Raw genomic sequence first — 20,239 nt, forward strand, 5'->3', positions numbered from 1 at the left:
CGTGTCCGAACTGCAATATTTTTAATTTTCGGGACTTGCGATCTTTTTACGTCATCAAGTTAGAAAAGTGTAAAAGCTTAATTTTATCGCAAACAAAAGAGGACCGCCGAGAAGAATTTGGCGGGGTCGGCGGAGGGCCTTTTTAGATTAACTTTTCTATTGTATGAAATTTTAAGTTGGTCTAAAATAATCTTTTATGCGCTAGATTTTCGTTTGCGCATTTACAGTACGATTTTTGTTACACATTTATACAGTGGTACTGGTTTTATCGGATAATTACTGGTTACAGTAGTTAAATCCGAATAGGTGAACCCTCCGATCTTTTTGAAGCGACACTATTTTTTCGTATTTTTGAACGCTGATTACGTATATGACAAGAAAAATTTGCGATAAGGTCATTTTCAAGGTCAAAACTAAAAAACTGAAGAAATATAACTTTAATTTTATAAACCTGTTGATTAGTGATTAATTTTGTACGATATATAATTTATGTACGACTGATTTGTTCTTCGTGTGTTTTTTTTTCAGATTCTTGCATGGTATCGTCTCCTCCTGACGCTCTCTTTTGGCCGGTCCTTATACGCTGTTCGCGTATAGTGTTTGTTGGTGTCGGTACGACAGGTATCCTAACCTCACAACTGTCAGATTTTAACAATTTATAACTCTCTTATGCCCATTCTACACCTAGGGATGATCCTACTTTTACCACATCCGATACCCCTTCTATATCTAAAGCTAATCCCACTTGCAGCTTATCCGAGGGAGTAGTATAAAGTGTAAAAGGGTACACTGTAGTTGTACTTTGGTACGATTGGAAACCAACCAAAGTGTAAACCTTTTACACTTTATACTACTCCCTCGGATAAGCTGCAAGTAGGATTAGCTTTAGGTATAGAAGGGGTATCGGATGAGCCACAAGTAGGATCATCCCTAGGTGTAGAATGGGCATTAGTAGTGCCGAGCGACAATTTTAACTTGCAAATTCGTGTTTTACAGGAAAAAATATACGATCCTATGAATTTTCATGAAAAACGGAGAATGAGAGACTCTTCTTCAGTATTACCTGGAGACTTTATCGACAGTGCTTGAAAATGGGCGTAGCGGAGTAGTTTCAAAAATAAAAGTGGGCGTAAAGCGCTGGAAACTGCTTAGCGAAATGGTAACAAGTAAAACGCCGGAGTGGCCGCTCTCAGGTTTCTCTCTGGTATAACTCTTTCATGTTACCAACATTTCATGCATGCAGCACGGAACACAACCAAAATTGAGAACTCCATTACCCGCTTGAAAAATGGGCGTACAGCACGGACACGCACCAAGTGGAGACTTTATCGGCAGTGCTTGAAAATTGGTGTAGCGGAATAGTTTTAAAAGTAAAAATGGGCGTAAGGGCGCGCAAAACAGTCTCCCGAAACAATATCAAGTAAAATGCCAGCGTGTCCGCTCGCAGGTTTCTCTCTGCCGAAATTCACGTACAGACGTAGGTATTTCGAGAATCGCTTTTGACGGCAAGAAAACGAAAATTGCATAAATATTTTATTACATTGGATAGAGTTTAATTAGTGACTGTCAGCAGAATTGTATAATCATAATTAAATGCCATAATATGCAGCCGCGCGACTCGAAGGTAAGATTAATTTTATCTGATTAATTTTTTTATCGTTTCGGATTCAAAGAGCGAAATAATGTAATTGTGTAATCATTTTATTATACAAACAAAAGCTGCGGCATAAAAAAGATCGTATTAATCACAAAATTTTTTAACATTTGGCGCAAGGAGAAGAACGGTGAACAAAGTCAAAGAGAAACGCAGCTGTTTAAATACAATCCATTCCGTTCAGCTATTTCTGAAGTCAAGGATGCGGAAACGGCGGTATTGCTGTTACAATCTGAAGAGAAGTCTACTTTATTAGCAGCTGTAGAGGCTCTGTCGAAGTACGCTGGTAAATCGAAAGACAATGCGAAGATACTTCTTCATCTCGGTGTTGTAAATAATGTTCTTCCTATTATCGAGCAGGACGATATATTTATTCGAAGGTTTGTGTAGGAAATTAATACTAATGTAAAATTATAAAAGCTTAAGAGGATCCTTCAGCCAACTCTTTTACCGACACAGTCAAATATAGTTTTCGTACTTATAAATCTTTTATTAGCTTTTATGCACAAAATAATACCAAGATAAGGTGCAGACCGCATAGCAACACATTTTCATACTTAAAACACTCAGTTCAGAAGTCTAATAAAAAAGATATTGGTATTTAAAAGTTTCAATTCTAATTAAATTTGAAATTGGCTATATAAAATTGCAAGATTCTTCCACACGATTAAAGTATGCATAAAGACAAAACCAGGGACAGTCGACTTTATACATATATAAAAAAAGATAAATTAAAAATATCACTTTAGAAAGGGTTGAGGTTACCTAACTTTAATCAATTATAATGTGATAGTTTTAATTTCTGTTGGTTTTTTTTTATAAATTTATGCATATGCTTAGTTTATACATATGCTTGTTATATAGATTTGCTGGAAAATTATTGGCAGAAATGATAACAGTGCCAGACACAACGAGTTATCTGATCGAATCCGATCGTATAGAATATTTTGCAAAGCTGGTAATGAGCGAGAAAGATATCTTCATGCAAGAATATCTTTCTGCGATACTCGCGAAGTTATCCGAAGATCCGTACGGGAATGCTCTTCTGGCAAACTATTGTTCGAACGTGAACTTTCTTCTAGAAGGATCACAATCGTTGGACCCGGACGTAAAGAGGTATAATCTCGAGATTCTGTATAATTTAATGCAGGATCCCAGAGCTGCACTTGAAATTTCGAGAAGCGAGGTATGTGTGATGCCGCGTGAAAAGTTTGAGACGCCTAAATTCACACAATTTCCATTGTCTTTAGAAATTTAGTTTTCCTTTGTTGTATCGACACTTCGAGTCACCCTATCCAGAAATTCAACATCTCGCGCTAGACATAATCGCCGATGTGATCGGCAGAAACAAAGATGAGAATATACAATCTTCATTTCACGAAGCAAACGGAGTTAGAACGCTATTAGATTTTTTAAAAGTAACATACATTTTATACGGAAGAATTATATTCTTTGTTGATAAGTTATTTTAAGTTTATTTAGCTTAATTATGATTCAGAATGACGAGTGGAATAATTTACACATTAAAGCTCTAGAAATATTATCTCTTGCTGCTGAGAATTCAGCTGTCGTGGATGAATTTATTGACAGCGGAAGCATTCCGCAAATATTACATTACATAGAGCACGCAGAAAATTCGACGGTTTCAGCAAAAGCGCTTGAAATCGTTGTACATATTGCAAACACCTCCAAAGGAAGAAAAGTAATTTTGTGTGTAATGTAAAATATGTGTACGAAAGGCAATGCATTGTTCTTAAAATTATTATTGCTAGTGGTATAACATATTGGCACAATATTGGAAAATAATGTCAATCCAGTATTCCCAACATTGGTTTAATATTGTAAGATGGACGCCTTCTCTTATTTAGCCAATATGCCTATTTAGCAATATCGGTCTAATATTGTATCAATATTAGACTAATATTCTTATTACATTGTTAAATGTTAGCCAATGCACTTCCAATATAAGTCTAATATTATATAATTATTATCGTGCAATATTTACATTTATTTCATGACCAATATTGGCTTTACATTGGACAATATTGACCAATTCATTTCTATTATAATCAACATTGGACCAATATTTAACCAATGTTTAGCCAATGTACCGTGCTACTAGGAATAATAAGTTATTACATTGAACTATATTGTGCTAAATTTAAAATCGCTCAATTTGTAATTATTATCTTAATAGGAATTACATTTCTACAAGATTGTCAAGTATTTGATAGACGCTTTACAAGAATCAGTGCACTCTGACATTGTTAAAGTTACTTGTTACGGAATTGGGGAAATGGCACTTTTTATTCCTGCTGCAAGAGAACTCGCGAGCGCAGAGTGTGTTAAAACTATTTTAGGTTACATTAATAAATAAATAATGCAGATAAAGATCTTTGCACGCAAAGAAGGAAGTTAAAGAAAATAATGGTTTCAGGCTTTTTGAAACAAGAGAACTTGCAGTGGTCCGCAAGACATGCCGCGACTTTCGCGATCAAACGATTACTGATGAGCGATATTAGAAATTGCAGTGCCTTTTCAAGCATTCATGGGCCAGTAATTCTATTTCGCAAAATCGTGTTCTTTAAATATTTATTTAGAGTAACTTCTAAATAGAGTGTAGAATGGAGATATTTTATATAAAATGTCTAGAAAATATCGTAAAGTTTTGATTACTTAGGTAACACGTGCGTTACATTTAATAAATGTATAAATAATAATGACTTTGTTCTTTAAGGACTATCTGTGGCAATTGTTAAAATCCTCGGTAGGACAAGTTCCTGTAGAAATTTGTATCGTTGCTCTTGAAGCTCTGCTTGCCATAGCACGTCATTTAAGTCTCAGAGATGTCGTGATTAATTGTGACACTATTGATACAATTTGCATTCTTTTAGAGGTAAAAAATAAATATTGTTTATCATATTATTATCACATTTTCTCATGGTACTTTTTAACTCAACACATTGAATGCCGCGCTGATTTTGGCTTACCTATACTCTTTAAAACCCTAACTATAAAGGATTATATTTTGGACAAATCTGGTGAAAAAAATTATTATAAAGTTTCAGAACTCTGTAAAAGTTTTTTGTATTTTTTACAATTTCGAAAAAAATATTGGATATTATACCTGATATAAGAAACGTGAATTTTAAGGTAAATATGTAACACGTACATATATGTACATTATATAACTTTTAAATCCAATTAGTTGCAATTACACGAATGTCATTGTCACAGCATCGATCATAGCATTCAAGGTGTTTATAGAAGAATGTTGAATTTTAAAATCAACACAGTATTAAAAAGTATTGATCTTTTAGTCAACTTATCCGTTTATCGACGAATTAAAAATTGCTTGCTGCAATCTACTTTCGGCACTATGCTTAGAACAGAGCGGAAGATATTATTTTCTCCAAGCAAATGGACCCCAAAGAATGTTCGCTCTCATTACTGACGCGAATTCAGCATCAGTAAGAAACGCTGCGCTACAGACCGTACAAGCAATTTCTGCAGATTTAACTGTAGCGAAGGCCTTCGTAGAACATAAGTATCTCTCACAGTAAGTTCGACGCCTTCTCTTCGCAATTTTATGATATTTAGAAGGGAAAGATCTTTCTTTCATGAGAAATAATGTTAACTCCGAAGTATATCGATTGGAATTATAATACTATATTGAGTTCTCGTAGTGATCATGTAATCATATTCTGCAGCATGTTGAATAATCGTTCATTTTCACGAGAGATTCCTTTATGGGACACTTGCATTGAGACTCTTCTTAAATCGCATTTACCGGTCAAATTCGCCCTTACAGGACGTTTGTCTCTACACGATCTTACTCAGGATGGATTTTACGTCTCAAGCACCAACGTATGCCCGTACGTACATTTTTTACTACTGCAATAATAAAAATGGTGATATGATCAACCTAATTAAATTGAAATTATTTCACTACCATTTATATTATGTTTCCAAAACTATCTGGTCTAGATTTCCCGTATTGGATGATGTCTTTCGCTTTAAGTTTTGTCCCTTAAAGCCGATTTACGTGATAAACTGTGTGCGATTACCAAAGTCAAGCGCTTTACCAAACGAAGCAATTTTCGAAGGTAGTAAAATTTTAAGTTTTATACGAATAAAGTAGAAGGGCTGCAAAAAAGGAGTCACTTCAAAAAAGATGTCCTTGCAGGAGATGTAAATGCTTGGTTCGAATCAAAATTCGGTCAGTTGCAGTGCGATCCACACTTTGTCAAATACGTGGAACACTTCAGACATATACTTTCAGCAACGGAATCAAAAGACGTGTTAGTAGAAAAATTCCAAAAACTCACTTTAAATTATAATACTTAAATATTTTATTTAGCATGTATACAAGCAAATTTATACATGATACACAGGCCAAAAGAGAGAGATACAGATGTTTGCTCGACGAGTATCCAATATATTTCCTTGCGCGCAAAGATGTTAGCTCGATTCGTGGCGCGTCAAATGTCCGGCGTCGATTCGACGAAGACTGAATGCATCGACCGGCAGCTTGAAGCTCATTTGAAGCGGATCAAAGAATGCTTGGAAACGAGCGTGATTCCGCTCGGACAATTGCGCGTAGGCTCTTATCTCGAGCGAGCCTTGCTCTTTAAAGCGATAGCCGACAGGATATGCCTTCCAGCAGCTCTCGTACGCGGGGAGCACGGTATCTCGTGGATTGAGATAGCGATACCTCAAGTAATAGAATTTGCGTTCAAATTACATCCTTTTAATAATGTACTTTTAATAAAGTACTCGCTGAGAAATGATTCGTCGAATCGACATCGTTTCGACATCGATCGATGAGTCATTTATCGCTGGGTATCCAATGCGTCTTGCAGATCGAAGACTCAAATGAAAAAATATCTCTAAGAGATCGTCGATCGACAACCTATCCAATCAAACTTATGAAACCGAATTTCATCGTTGATTTGATGAATATACCGGGAGCCTTGATCCCGATTGGAAGTCCTGACTCAAAGTTATATTGCGTTAAAAATTAACTTATAATGAAACGTGTTGCTATTGAAAATTGGTTTACTATTATAGTAATACCTTAATAAAATGACATTTTAATTTCAATAAATCTACAAATATATATTTTATAACAAAATATGCTATTGCGCTATTTAAAAGTAGTTTGTTTTATCACAATATTTTAATTTTAATAAATATTATAATCGTATCAGTGAATATTTTAATAAGAAAGTGGGAAGGAAGATCTTGGAACTGATAGGTATAATATACAAAAGTTTCACTTTATACGTACATATGTATAAACTAAGAGAATATACTTTATTTTTCTTATATATAAATATGTTATACGTATATAGAGCAACTGTTTACAGTGTTTACACGTATATAATTCTTTATGAACGAATATTCGTAGCAATTCTGTGTAAATAAAAATTATGTAGGGTACGAAGTACAATTAACAAAATGGTAAAATATAAAAATTCTACGGTAAATATCGTGTGGCCTGTGAAACCGAATTACTAATTGCAAGAAATAATATAACCTGCAAGTGGAAAGTATATTACATTACACGTACAAATAATACGAATTTACAGATAACTTTTAAGGATAGCCCAGCGAGAAATAATTTGTTGATTGACGATTGATGTCGATTTGACGATTTCGACGTCAATTCGGTAAATATCTTTAAAAAATCGCATTACTGGCAAAATGAACCAATGTATTCGTACCAATTTGGCATCATTTTGACATCAATCAACGAGCATTTTTCACCGGGGAGGAAATCAATGACTACAAATTGCATATCACTTTTTAGCGCTGATAATTGCACAGCGTTTACAATTACTGGTGTGTCGGTGGATGTTTCTGCTGCTGTCTGAATTCACCGACTTTCACTAAGCCGAAGAAACTTTTATCATGCTGGAAAAGAGTATATCTCGCCGATCCAATGTCTTTCAGGACCAGATGATCGCCTGCCTGAAGAAGGGTCACTTGCGATGAGTAACACGAGCGGCTCTTGTGTCCCATGCCCGGGCTGTATATCTGAAAATTATCTTTGTTATTTCCGTACAATTTTTTACATTTCAATTGATTGAATGCATTTCATCGTTCAATGACATCTTGTTAAGTGCACAGCATTAGGTCATCTCATAAATAATGTACTACAAAAAAAGAAGTTGATTTATTCTTTCATTAAAAACCAAAAAATTGGTATTGCCAGAGAATTGGGAATATAAGATTAAGATGGACAGAAGTTGTAAGTAATAATGGAAAATGTATTTTGGATTAAAATCCAAATGTCCAATTTGTTATTTTGTTTCAAAAATATCTCTAAAAAATCGCATTACTTGTGAGATGACATGTATTCCAATTTTTACCGTGCTAACAAATGCCTTCCTCAGCGTTCCATTTGTACCCTTACCATGCATTGCAGTATAGGCTTGCCGTTCACCAGCATGTGGAAGCCGTTCTCGTCGTGCTCGTCCAGATAGTGGATCTGCGCGTACACCTGATACAACCCCGGTTCGTGCACGGTGACCTTGCCGTCGCTGAGAGTAAAGTGTCTACTCATGCCGAGATCAGCGACCCAGTCGCTCGGCCGCCATGCCCTGAAGACTCCGTTGTAGTGGCGCGCCCTGCCGTTACCGGTGTGCTCGTCCTGCGTCGAGAAGAGGGTGCTGTCCGCCCCGTAGTGGATCGCATAAACCTGCCGTGGTGCACGCAAATGCCTTCTAGTCAATCTCCGTGGAAATTTCCTCGCAGCCTTTTCGTCATTCTAATTCAATCACAACGCTCTGTGTTGTTCACTCGGCCACCGTGCAAAAATTTGATACTTGTGTCTTATCTATCGTGCAACTCCCTGGCAACTACTACCCACCTGAACGGGCCGGCGAACCACAGTCCTGTTTTCCGAAAGGTCGCGGCTTCGCCAGCCGATCCTTCTGTCGTCTACAATTTCCGTGCTTTCGCTCTCGTATCTGCTAGGAGGCTGAGTGGTCTCCTCGTATAATTGGTGACGGCGCGCCAAGGGAATAGTCTCCAATGCGTGAGCGTGATACTTTTTCGGTGGATGTCTATTTTAGAAAACAATCGATTTAACATGGAAGAAATTATTACAGAAATTAAGTACCCCGTATAATTAGCCTTGGACGAAATTGACTGTAACTTCGCGATTTTATAGTTTACGTGATGCTGACCAAAAGATTCTCGGTATTTTCCATAAGAAATGTTGAACGACCTTTGTCCGAAAATCTCCAGTTTCACATCTCTCTTTATTTCTTCAAGGTTCAATTGGTCTAATTTAATCTTGACGCGATTGTCATACACTTCTAAGAATTCAGCTTATTAAAGTCAGTCAGCTTATTAAGGTCGAAAGAATCTCGCTGAGGAATTTGTCAAATTCTATTCCGTGTGTGTAAAATTTCCTCACGCAGCCAGCATTTGGTTGTTTTATCTGCTCATGCAAATACTCACTGTAAATCCGTTTCAGGATTGTCATTCACGTCGCTCTCGACACTTGCATAAGAATTCGCTCTAGAGACAACGACCCTTCCCGTATTATATCGCTTGCCGCTCGTTGTATCTCTCACCGGGTCGTCAGTCAAGCCATCATTCACGGATCGCTTCGATTTGACGCTCTCTTTGGCGTGTCCCGAGCTCGCAACCTCCCTGACGACATCGGATTTGTGTCTGGTGCTGTTCGCGTCGCTCATCTTCTCCTCGTGACTCGATTGCCTCTTGTGACCTCCCTTGAGACGATCGCGCTCGATACTTCTACAAACAACAAACGCAATTCAACGCGGTTAACATTGGCAGGAATTCTTAGATCGGAAAATTATCAGACAGATATGCACTTCTAGTTCTTCGCTTTATTAATCTGTTTGATTAAAAAATACTATTATATACTGCCAACGTCTCACTTGTGATTCTCTCGTAGGTTCCTCTCGAAGTCCTGCTCGTGCTTCGCTTCGACCTTGCGCAAGGTTGCCAGCAGCTCGACCATGTCCTCGTTGGTGCCGGGATCCGAGGACGTGGGTACCGGTATCGACGTGGACGTGATGCCGTGGAAATCCGACGACCTGGCGCCGTAAGTCAACGGAGTGTGGTAGTCGCCGGCGTAGTCGTGCGATGCGGAACCATCGTCATCATAATTGGAGTCGTAATCGGCGTTATCAATGTCCGTCTCGCCTGGATCATTATCCTCGGTAGACTCTTCGGCGTACAGCTGCAACGCGTTGTGCATTCGTACATAAAGTGTTTCACGATATACGCGCGGTGCGGTGTGTGTATAACAAAAATCTTCCGTCAAGCGATGCAATTATGATCGCGTAGTTAAATCGGTATTGTCCATTAGTGACGAACGATACGAGGAAATGCATCAGTAATAGGCAATTGTGGTATGATTTCCTTTTTGACGACTATTAAAGTAATTGCTGCGTCTAAAAGCAGCACGAACAATGCTTTGTGTAATGGGGAATTCCAGTAAAGATAGAAATTCTGTTATTCGCTGAAGCAAATTTAGCCGCAAATTTTCCTATATCTTTAACAGCTTAACTACGTATTTGTATACGTCAAAGCGTCTGATAAAGCAACTAGACTTTTATCATCTGTTGCGAAAAGTAGAATCGAATATTTTTTAGTAGCACAGTGCATTGACCGATATTGTCCAACATAAAGCCAATATTGGCCTTGAAATAAATGTAAATATTGCACAATAATAATTATAAAATATTAAATTTATATTGGAAGTGCATTGGCCAATATTTAGCAATGTAATAAGAATATTGGTCTAATATTGATACAATTTTAAACCAATATTGCTAAATAGGCTAAATAGCTTTATATTATTTCCCAATATTGCGCCAATATATTGTGCTACTTGGATTAAGTTATTACAAAGTAATTACAAAGAAAATAATTGGGAAACTCAACAGATTTCTTTTTATATTGAAAAGATACTAATCACGATTTCAATCACAGATAAGATTATCCTAATGACAGTCGTAAATTAGATATACAAAATGATTATAGATTGAGAGTTTAATTCCAGTAGAGGCAAGTCCCCTATTATGAGATAGACTTCTAATATGAGATAGCAGGTTTTCAATATCCAAACTCAATCATAATCTTTTTTCGCGGCCATTACACAATCTAACAATGAATTTTTCCACTGAACAGATCTCACTCCAAGGGCAATAAATTCATGGAATCAACAGACGATGCCTATTAATTTAGTAGAAACCCCGCTGTCTCATATCAGGAATCTGTTTCATAATAGGGGACTTTCCTCTACTAATTAAATCTCAATGTGTTTTCACTGGGACCACAGCCTCGATTTCCACTCCTTTCTGTTTTACAATTTTACAGTTAAGAAAAAAATGACCATCAGTAAACCTGTTATACGCTTTCCCCTTTGTTCGTATGCTTAAAGTTTCTTCAAGATCAGCCAGCAAATGTTGTCTCGAACGGAAATTATTCTCTAAATGCCTCCCTACTTCACAATCAGTTTAAAAGATCAATTATTAGGGACCTACTTGTTCCTCGAAGGCTTTCAACTCGTCCATAAGGTCCTGCTCCAGAAACCGATGTTTCAGGATATCGACGTCTCTTCTCAGTTGCTCGATTTCATGCGTGTTCGACAGCAGCTTCCAGCTCTGAAGGCTGAGGCAGAGAATAAGGGCCATAAGGGCGGCCACGCTCAGGATCGTGGTCTTGCTCGGTCGTACGAGTCGCGATCGGTTGAACCCTTGCTCGAGGTCGGATTGCGAGATGCTCAGATTCTCCCGCGAGAAGTTGAGGAAAGACCTCGTCTCCTCCTTCGCGGGCGCGTCCCCCATCAATTTTTGTTTCATCTTCGCCGCGTTGCTCTCTTCCCCGGACAGCATGGACGTCATCGCAAAAATCGAACGATTCTCGGCTGGAGAATTACTGCGCTTCGTATAAGTTCGACGCGAATACGATATTTATATATTCGTATGCATCTTCCTGACTTGACCGAACGACGTGTGGAGAGTGCAATTCATCTCGCAGCGATTTTACGATACGTTCAGGAAACCATCCTCCTCGTATAAGAGATACGTGTCGTCGTGAATTCTCTTGCTCTCTAGTTCATCAACGCTTCTACTCTATAGAGAATTTGTTTTCTTTTATTGAGGACTATACCAATTTAAGACTACATCTTACGTTTATGTATTTAAATTCAGATACGCTTGTCTGGTTCACATTTATCTTCATTTATATATGCGTCTTAAAAAGTATCGCGTGTCTACAGTTTCGAAGACAGCGTATGCGCCTAGTTTGACTAAACAACATTCTAATAATCAGAGTTTTATTGTGGTCAATCGACGAGATGATCTTTTCTTGTTATTGATGTGATATGTCGCGTTTGCACCGATAAACACTTTGATCATCGCATCGAGGATGCTAAACGTATTTCAGCCAATTAGACTCAGATAGAAGATAATAGGGACTGCAGATATGCCTTTTATCTTTTCTTTGGTGCTCGAGGGCGCTTATGCACGGAACACGACGTGAAAAAGGGGTGGATTCTGTGCGAATCGATCGGCATACCCGTGAGAAAAAATGTCGAACACCGAAAGAAATCCGTGAGAAGCTTTCCGCATTCGTGGAATAGACTCGGTTCAACTAATTGTACATTTTTGAAGATTTACGATGTACGGAAACGTTAAGTATCCCACACCGGTCCTGTCCCGCTTTAAAACCTGTCCGGCGAGTTTTTTTCCCCCCTAAAGGCAGAGAACTACAAGAGGACCTCTACTATCCTCACTCTTTCTCTTTCTCTCTCTTTTGTCTCCAAGCCCCGTCATTTTTCCGCACTCTCGCAGTAAGACAAGGGATACATGGAGCAGATTGTGTTTAATTTCAAAATCAAAATAGAACAGTCAAGAGGAAACCTCTATTTAGTTGAAAAAAAAGCTCTTGGATGTATCACTTTCTACAGAGATAATTCGATAAATGTTGACGATGAAACTTACGTTTGATTGAGATTTTGATATATTTGAGATCAAATAGAGATAAGATAGTAATTTTTACTTCCACCTGACAGAATCTAATTCAATCGGATTGCTTTTTATCAGTTAAAACTTTATATCTGCATGATACATTAATTTTGTTGAATAATGTCCATTTCTACCAATGCGGATAAAACTTTGCAACATTAGTTTTGGTTCTACTTACCTTTTATCTTTCTCTAGTTTTAAGAATTATAGAAAGATGAAAAGTAAGTCAAACCAAGGTTAAAATTGATTTCGTATCCGTATAAATGGGCATGAGTGTGACATGAGAGAAGTAAAAATTTATTTTACAATCAGTTTACGACCAATATGTTAAATTTATCCCTGTTGAATGAATTTTTACTTAAAGTTCGTAACTTTCTCATTTAGCTATTGCAATTTCAATGATATAGTAAAGATTTCGTTAATTCACATACATTTGTTAATTAATTATAATTTTTTAATAAATTCCGTGTCGTTTTAAAGCTTTAAAATCTCATCGATGAGTACATTAAGTGTTATTTATCGATATTTTATTAATATTTTGAAAGACACATACTTCATTTTAATTTCGGTAATCCTCGCGTCACGATCTGACTTTCTAACACAACTACTGAAACTTTTATTATATTATAATTAACACATTATTATAATTAACACATTATAATTAACATATTATTTTATCAATTTAAATTACACTTCGGCCCACTAATTCAATACTTCTTATTTCAAACACGCACTTTACGAACTTTAGTTTTTGTAGAGTTTGATGAGTAACGTAGAACGCGTTAGAATTCACTTTTCAGAATTAATAATAAATAATTCATTTCTCGTGAGATAAGATCGTCGTCCGACAATATGTTTCGATGTCCGTTATCGTTATTAATATTTCCGGAGCACTCGCGGAGTTCAGAGAAACGCGTGCACGACAATGCGCATCCGTCGCCTACGATCGACACAAGCATACTGAAGAACAGAATGAAGCACGTACGCGTTTATCACCACGACGCCGTCATCTCTTGTCGGCACGATATTACGTTGTAGATATATGTTTTAGTCCCCTGTTAGACTTGAATGAACTCGTACGTACAGGGTGTTCCAGGAAGAAAGTTCAATATTCTGGGAGGTGATAGTATCGGTCATTTTAAGCGAAAATGTTTATCTGAATATATGTCCCATTCGCCATTGTTTCCGAGATAGAGCAAATTTTGTTGACATCCTCGTTTACATGAAACATGAACACAGGGAAGCATCCCACTTTCGCGCAATGTATTGAAAACCTTGGAAAACACTTTACAATTCGGAATTCTGCGTGTAGGAAAGCGTCGACGGTATTCTTCAACAGCAGCAGTAGCTACCATTACAGAAACCGTGAACATACAGCATATCTGCATATTCAACTTTTGTGAATATGCGAGGCATTTTGAACATTTCTATAATGTTATCAGCACAATAGTCGACAGACGTATAAGAGTAAATTCCCGCGGATGTTTATGAGGTTGTAGGGTGAAGTGTACAGAAAAGAAGTGCACAAGACATTCGAGTAGCTCTATCTCGGAAACAGTGGGGAATGGGATATATTCACATAAATATTTTTGCTTAAAATGACTGATACTATCACCTCCTAGAATATTGACTTTTTATTCTGGAACATCCTGTATGTGCGTTGACAGAGAACTAAGGCGTGTACCTAATAATGGTATTCACGATAGAGACATGGGTTTTATTTAAATTTGACCCTAGTTCTTCCAAGAATTTATGAAGGAAGATGTGTATCATAAAGTTCTATTGCATTATAGAAATGTAATAATAAAGCTTGGAGATTAACGAAAGGTGAAAATAGTACAAGGGAGACTGTAAGTAAATGTGCAAGACGTACCGTGTGACCGCAAGGTGAGGAATAAACGCAATGACGTCCACAATTAAGAACTTCGCACTTACCACGTCCGCGGGTCTCTATTTACGCTTACTGTGCATGAGTTAATCATAAACATGAAAATGTACGGTGCAACTCCGAGTTATACTATGGAGGCTCGCAATAATATTCTTTGAACTTAATGACCCGGGAAAAAACGGAAACATCTCATTATATATTTCTCAATCATGTAATATCTAATTATATCCAATTCTAAAATTATCAGGTATTCAGAGATCTGACACTTTTATTGACTGTTCAATGTTATTATCTATTGAGATCTACGTTCTTTTAGGACATTTCGACATCGATCGATGAATCATTTCTCACTGGGGTAGCAACGATGTTAAAACGACTGTGACACAGCAGTATCAAGCAAGGAGAAACCTTACAATAAAGTGTGGTAAACATGACAGGGTGAAATTAGTTATGTTTCAACTTTACCAAATAACAAACAAGGCGCAAAATTTAAAGTACTAAAAAGATATAAAAAAGATACAATAAGCCAAAAATTAAGGTGGACATCTAGGAGTCACATCCGTACGAGACAACACGACGAACAGAGTTTAATTTATGTCAAGAGTAGAACCAATGTCAGGAAGTTAAAATTAAATAATAAAATATAGGTGAAAACTTTAAAATTGTAAAATTAAAATGATAAAATTAGTTGTAGAAATTGTTGCTATTTAGTCAAAAATTAGAACGGGAATAGAAAGGGTATGTCAAGTTGGTGTGTAAGTAAGGTCAAGTAAGAAGTTAAAATAGAAATGAAGCAATAAATAAGAAAATAATTAAAAACAATAGTAATACTAATAAAATAAATAAATAAGAAAATAAATAAAATGAACTGTGGTCAAATTAAACTTTGTTTAGGTCTTGGATGATTAAATTATATAAATCACCCAGGAGATCTATGTCATTTTGTAAGTTGGGACTATTCGTTTGGCGTTTTATAAAATTTTGTGGCTCACATTGGCACTTCTCCTTTTTATATTTTTCATGAGATGTGATTAGATATTATATGATTGAGACAAATATGTATTATGAGATTTCTTTCCATTTTTTTCCCAGGTAGATATACATATTATATAGATTATCTGTCCGTGTTAAGGCTATCAGAACAAAAACAATTATGTATCTAAATGAGCAACATTACAACAATAAGTATACATTATTTTTTATGATCCTCAACTATGGGAGTAGCTTTTCCTTTCTTCTTCTTTTTCTTCATTTTAAGTGTTAAATATCTCGATTAAATCTAAAGTTAACTTTGTGAAAATTTCTTTAGAAACACACAGCGCGAAAATGATAATAACAGCAGAAAATTTTTTTTTATTTACATACACTTTCAAAGTTCTTTTTTCAAAAGCGATTCCTAAGTCGTGTGTAGCATAAAACATTTTTCGTTACTTTAAAGAAGCAGTGGAGTAGATTCTAAAGATATTTCACTGAAAGGAATTTCTGAACATTCGGAAATTTGACACGCATTCATGACTTCATTTCCATCGTTAAATACGGCAAAAGTATGTAGTTCACCAGATGTGAAATCTTTTCTTTCTTTCTTCTTCGGTATTCAGGGACATCATAATGGCCGATAAAAGTCCACAATGCAAGAAGCTTTCCTGGAACATGCACGGCTGTCTGTCTTCTGTGTGCATTGTACTGAGAAATTAAATAATTCAGGCATGACATCACACGCAGGCGTCTGCACTTAAAACTTAAGTCGCGGCTTACCGCAGGATAAATTAAGACGATAAAGTAAAAGCTTCTCAGAACTCTAATGCTACTCTCGTGAGCCAAACGTGACTGTTACGTTGCTATTGTTGATTGTTACAGCTATCGAAGTGTCGCATTTATACACCGCGCCGTTAATCAATACAGCGGATACTAGTAACAACATTTGTGCAGACAGACCAACGTTCGATTAAACAACATTTGCATAATTGAACATTCGGCCAAGCTGTAATTTTTTCAGTAAGCAAACGATCAAACAAATGATAATTAATTACACTGCAGACATCGCGATATGTTCAAATAATACCAGATAATATTGACTTGGAAATCCCATGACTAACCGGCAGTCATCTAATAGGCGTGCGGCAGTAACGAACGTAATTGCATGTAATCGTCGTTATCATCTATATTTTCCCCACCGCCACAATTACTTCTATAAAAATTTCAAATGGCCTCTTTGTTATAAAACACAATTTATTCTGCATTTTAGAAACCTAAGTTTTAACTAAATCGTTCGTATATGGCTATACCTCCTGTACAGAAATGTAACAACTGGGAACAAGAAAGGCACTGAACAATAATTATTAGAGTTCATTAATTGAACTATTAGAAATTACTGATGTACAGTAATTTTCTAGTTATTATTTCGCCTCAATTTCTATAAGGACTCTGGAAAAAGAAATGTAAGCGAAATAATTATTAGAAAATTACTGTACATCAATAATTTCTAATAATTCAATTACTGAACTCTAGTAATTGTTCAGTGCCTTTTTCGTTCCCAGTTGTTACATTCCTGTAAGGGCCCAGTGAGAAATGATTCGTCGATCGATGTTAAAACGATGTCGAATCGACATCGTTTCGACATCGATCGACGAATCATTTCTCACTGGGGGAGGTGTAGACAAATACGGGGATATACAAACAAAACTTATCTGGGAAAAGAAAAACAGAAAAATCTTTTTAGTACCCTGCACTTAAGTATACGCTCTAATAACGCATAAAGTATTTTTAACGGTTAATCAAATAATTTCAGATTTCTTTGTTTATCAATGCAGTCACAGAGAAGAAAATAATGTAAATAATGTGACAAGTTATTTTAGAATATGAGAACATCGGGCACATATTAAATTTACTACTGAAAAATAATATAAACGAAGAAACTTTTGATATATTTCATTAATAGTATATGTAGTTTATCAATAAAGGGATACACATAGGCAGTGGCCGGCGTTAGGGTGAGGCGCGGTTGGGCGATCACCCAGAGCGCCAAATCTGTAGGGGTGTCGCTGCCTGGTTTCATCTATAATAGTTTGAGAGTGAGAGAGATTCTCTAAAATATAAACACAAAATGAAGTTCGTCATTCGATATTATTACCTTGTCTTTTCTTTCTCAAGAATTTCGAGTCCTTGAATTTGAATGGGCGCCACGATAATCTTGCTCAGGGCGCCAATGTTGCTAAAACCGGCACTGCATACAGGTATGTACGATAAAATTATTTCGATGTATGTTCTAAGAAAAGAATCCATGTCTCTTTGACGTCATAATTTGATATGGTTACTGTGAGGAAACAGGAGCCTTAATACGTGTTCAGAGCATCGCATGATGACTAATTAGTGTTGTCATTATAGAATTTTTTCTAACGCGGTATTAATAACGGGGCTTACGTGAGTATTCGAGACCTTAAGTATAAAAACGTGATAAAATGTCTCCGTGCAGAAGCTATGGTAGAATTTACTATAGATACACGTAAGAGAGAAACAGAAGTATGTCTTCTATGTTTATTTATCTGTAACGATATTCGGTAGTAACATTGAAAACTAGTTAACATCAACAATTCGTTCAGCATGAATCCGATAATGTCTACTAATTGATATTCGTAGAAAACAAACTTGCTTATTAAAAAAAATGGAAGAAAAATTCATTCATAATTTATATTTTTTGTTTTTCTTCGGGACGACAAATGGCCGGTGTAAAAGTTTGGTTCTGAGTGGAACTTTTGTGATAAACCGCATCTCCTCTATCGTCTTGTACCGATTATAATCGATTATGTTTCGAAAAAGTAACGAACGCATACTTAGAAAGAAAAAAAAATGAGAGAAGAAAAAGGAAAGTTACGGGGGATAGGAGTAGAGAGAGAGAGAGAGAGAGAAAGGGGGGGGGGACATTCAAACCTGTAAAATTTAAATGATTTACATGATTATTTTGAGAATTGTCAAGATTACATTTTAACTTATGACAATTACATTGGTTAGTTAACCGTTTAATGACTGTGAAGCACATATGAAGATGATAAATAACAAAAAATTACGGCCAACCGACGGAAATTTCAACGCATGAATGGTTTTGAACAGTTAAAGTCTGTAATTTAAGACTTTTTTTTTATCCATGCAGTTATATTGAAATCCCATACAGCACACATGTCTATCTAAACGATGGCTTAAAATTATCTTAAAGATGTCTTTTAGACATGCGTGCTGTATGGGATATCTATAAAAAGACAGCAGGAAGAAGTAATATGAATCTTTCTGTTAACATACACCGAAATAAAATATTTTTTCAACTTGCATCGCTTGAAGAATTTTGGCTTTGATGCGGTACGACTGTCAATAAGCTGCAATAGAAAGATACGTAAATAATTAAAATTAAACAATATTAATTCCCGGAGTAAATTTCTTTTTCTCTCTCCTCCTTTTTGTAATAAGCGTTTCGTAATTACAAATTTAAAAGTTATATAGTAACATTTTAACCTGAGTTAAATTAGTTTAGCATTTTTAAATGTTTCTTACGACTGTAAAATTTTTTTTCGTTGAATAATATAATTTTATTGCACAGTTTTGAAAGGTGTAATTTTTTATATGTTAATAGATTGTAGAAAGATAAAGAGAGAGAAAGTCGCTATTAATTTAATTTAATTAAATGTATTTTTTCATTGTTACCAAAATGGTATACAATAATCTCGTACTCTTTCATCGAAACTTTTTAACTCTTCAAAATAGCATCTTATGAGTCGAGATATATATGGAATGAGGGTCGCGATCGAATCCGGTACCTGCTGACTACAAGTCGACTTCGACGACCGCTTCAAAATTGGGACCACGCGTCACTCTGCTTATAATTTCTATTTTCTATAAACACTCAACTTTAATCGATATGATAAACTAACAAATTAATCGATATGATAAACTATTAAATCAATCTTTGATACAATTTTTTGTAAAATTCTTTGAGTTATTATAAATATCAACGAAATAGAGGGGGGGAGGATAAAAGGCAACAACGTTGTACTTTTTCCTATTGTTTATTTTATGATATTTTGTAATGTTTTATGATATTTTGTAATAGCAGTTCCACAGATTTTCATAGATAAGAGTGTAAGATAATCTAATATTTTCTCTCTCGTTTAGTATTTTAGGTTGCATTCGGTATTGTAGACGCAATACCGAAAATATCTATTTTTATGATATAATAAATTATAAATAGTATTATAATACATGAAATAGTAAAATAGTATATTATGTATATATACTATTATTATAAATTATATTATTATGTTTTTATTTTAAGGGAGAGTTAAGTTATTTTTAAGAGGGAATATAAGTTGTTTTTTAAATAATACAGTTATAAAATTTTTAAAGAGTAAAAATAAATAAAAATTTTAAGAGAATCCATGAAATGAGAAATAATCTTTCTATAATGTTTTTAGTAATAGTTTAATTTTTTCCAATGGAATAATTAAGAAATTTATTTTATTAGATTTCTGTAAGGTGTGCAACTAGCGAAAATTACACTTAATTGAATTATTAAATTTATTATAAAATACCTTACAAAACTGTGCAATAAAATATATTATTCCACTAAGAAAGATTTTACAGTTATAACAAACATTAAAAAAATGCTAAGCTAATTTAAAACTCTGGTTAAAAAGT

General features: G+C 35.6%; 2 protein-coding genes across 6 annotated transcripts; one reads left to right on the forward strand and one right to left on the reverse strand.

The window, feature by feature from the left end:
- Positions 1–74: 74 nt before the first annotated feature.
- LOC105566136 (armadillo repeat-containing protein 3) lies at positions 75–6,883 on the forward strand. Its single transcript, XM_012019907.1, is given in 15 exon segments — positions 75–621; positions 997–1,159; positions 1,244–1,624; positions 1,775–2,034; positions 2,519–2,840; positions 3,153–3,356; positions 3,852–4,014; positions 4,092–4,255; positions 4,371–4,550; positions 4,975–5,213; positions 5,365–5,529; positions 5,642–5,760; positions 5,841–5,955; positions 6,049–6,475; positions 6,478–6,883. Coding segments are annotated over 13 exon segments (2,580 nt in total). The 5' UTR covers positions 75–621; positions 997–1,159; positions 1,244–1,603; the 3' UTR covers positions 6,679–6,883.
- Positions 6,884–6,947: 64 nt separating this feature from the next.
- LOC105565988 lies at positions 6,948–13,643 on the reverse strand. Of its 5 annotated transcripts, none has more exons than XM_012019627.1 (7): positions 13,404–13,643; positions 11,185–11,775; positions 9,571–9,875; positions 9,125–9,424; positions 8,529–8,724; positions 8,073–8,426; positions 6,948–7,693 (listed from the first exon to the last, which is right to left on the reverse strand). In XM_012019627.1, exons 2-7 carry the CDS (start codon positions 11,542–11,544, stop codon positions 7,493–7,495), a joined length of 1,716 nt encoding a protein of 571 aa, XP_011875017.1. In that variant the 5' UTR covers positions 11,545–11,775; positions 13,404–13,643; the 3' UTR covers positions 6,948–7,492. The 5 variants fall into 5 exon arrangements, with proteins under 5 accessions (XP_011875017.1, XP_011875015.1, XP_011875014.1 ...); XM_012019625.1 differs by having other exon boundaries at positions 13,361–13,643; XM_012019624.1 differs by having other exon boundaries at positions 11,185–11,770; positions 13,223–13,643.
- Between the last annotated feature and the right edge of the window lie 6,596 nt (positions 13,644–20,239).

This window comes from Vollenhovia emeryi, unplaced genomic scaffold (genome assembly GCF_000949405.1).
Source record: "Vollenhovia emeryi isolate VEMERY1.0 unplaced genomic scaffold, V.emery_V1.0 DF939147.1, whole genome shotgun sequence".
NCBI classification, from domain to species: domain Eukaryota; kingdom Metazoa; phylum Arthropoda; class Insecta; order Hymenoptera; family Formicidae; genus Vollenhovia; species Vollenhovia emeryi.